General features: G+C 33.3%; 1 protein-coding gene across 1 annotated transcript in view; it reads left to right on the forward strand.

Annotated features, from left to right (window-relative positions):
- Window positions 1-2,149, forward strand: part of LOC106458689 (potassium voltage-gated channel subfamily H member 8-like) — a 127,738-nt gene that overhangs the window by 117,520 nt on the left and 8,069 nt on the right. The window contains exon 14 of the mRNA XM_022385397.1: window positions 1,904-2,064. Within this exon, the coding sequence (XP_022241105.1) occupies window positions 1,904-2,064 (161 nt within the window). The remainder of the gene's footprint in view (window positions 1-1,903; window positions 2,065-2,149) is intronic.

Raw genomic sequence — 2,149 nt, forward strand, 5'->3', positions numbered from 1 at the left:
AACTAATAATAAATACTCTCCTTTGGCGCGTCGCGTTGGTTATACTTATAGGCGTGGGAAAGTTTTCTAGAAAATTCAGATTACGTAACAATACTGAGCGACATTTAAGCGTTTACACATATACATATATTGATGATTCTTATTCTCGAGAATCTTCTACAACTTTGGAGAACAGGCGGGAATTTCGCAATACATATTTAACAGTTTAACCTAACCAAACGCTGATATTAAAATAAATATATAATAACAAATTCGTTGCATGATACTCAATACGCAAATAAAATATTGCAATTGGCTATGAAAATTAACGTTTTATTTGCGTATTGAGTATCATTTAATATTTTTGAAACGTACCAGAAAATAAAGAAAATTATTATAAGATATTTAATGTTTATTATAATTTACAAGATAAAACATTACATGGCAAAGGTATTTTGTGAAAAACATACACATGTAAAAAATATTGACTTGAATATTAAAAACAATCTTCGTTTCAGTTTGCTAAAATGTAGCTGCCAAATTGTACTAAATAAATTGTAAATGTTTCTACAAAAGAGGGTCACGCTTAAAATAAATCATATTATATTTATATAAGTGTATTACGATACAATCCCTATAGCTTTTTCCTGGGAATCTTTTAATAGCCATTCAATGTTGAAATCAAACTGTAATTATACATTTTTGCATAATTCCTTTTTTTAACAACAAAGACAACGACCCACTGAATGGAAGACACCTGTTTCTTTCTTAAACTAAAATGATGGAAGTTTCTAATATAGATGTCATGAAACTGACGAATCAGTGCAGTTTCTAATTAAGTTCAGTAATTATGTGTCATTACTATTAAGCACTTCTGTCGGTTTATTAACTTGACTGAAAACTAACTGCTGTAGCATTATTAACATAATCCAATGAAATTGGTTGTTATTCCATAAACACTTCTTCAGAGAAGCATGAATACGTCGCCTAACCAATTTAAAGCACGCTTTATGTTACATAGATTTGACATGATTCCTCTGTATTGAATAGTACAGAAATGTCGTTATGTGATAGCATTTTTTTTGCGCTTTTAATAATTGACGAAGACGACTCGTCAAGTGAAATAAGAGGGCAACAAATAACTTTTTTACTCCAGTGGCACATCGGTAAGCCTGCGGACTTATAAAGCTAGAAATCAGGTTTAGATATCCGTGGTCAGCACAACACAGATAGCCCATTGTATATCTTTGGGCTCAACAATAAACAAACAAACTAAAAACTAAAAATGTACTCATTTAATATATATATAATATACCTCTTATTAAAATTATATCGGTTAATATTTAAAATATATTTTTATCCGCGGCATAGCGGCTCATAGAATGGTTCTGAGTTTTTTTGTTTTTTTAAGTACAAACTTTTAGCTCTTAGCTCAGTTATCTCATGATCGATTTGAGATCTAATTACGGTTTTGGACTCAAGAGATCAAACCCTTTAGACTGATGTGTTTGACCACGCCCAAGGTCTCATAGATTAATATACTCTAATCCTGCCTAAAAGAATTTCAATTTGATGGTAGACCGGTAGATATCCCGATGAATAATAAAAATGAATCGGGTATATTTGCGCCCCACGCTTGGTATTGCTGTCGCACAAAAAATATAGCTAATAATAAGGAAAAAAATCTAATAGATTAATTTACTCTAATCGTGTCTAAAAGAATTTCAAGTGCCGCGGCTACTGAGGATTCCCCTCCTGTTTATATTAAAACTAACGTGTACTGAAATAATTTAATTTGATTTCTCATCTACGAACTTCCGGAATGACTCGTATCTTGTATTAAGTTATTAAGTTTACCTGGTCTACAAATTGTTTTATTTTATAATAGATGAAAAACAACTGACTTTTATTATTCTATAAACAGCAAGAAGAGAACAACGGGGTCCACTCTCTTACTCTCCCTTCTATTTCTGAGGACGATGAAGATGATAATAGTGACGGCACAGCACCAGCATCACCCTCAACATCACCTGCACCTCCAGTCACCCCTTCAGCTAAAGGGAATTGTCGCTTTGCAGGAACATTGTAAGTCAGTTCTAGGTGGCCCGGCATGGCCAGGTGATTAGGGCGCTCGACTCGCAATCTGAGGGTCGCGGGTTCGAATTCCCGT

This window comes from Limulus polyphemus, unplaced genomic scaffold (assembly GCF_000517525.1).
Source record: "Limulus polyphemus unplaced genomic scaffold, Limulus_polyphemus-2.1.2 Scaffold24, whole genome shotgun sequence".
Lineage (NCBI taxonomy): Eukaryota > Metazoa > Arthropoda > Merostomata > Xiphosura > Limulidae > Limulus > Limulus polyphemus.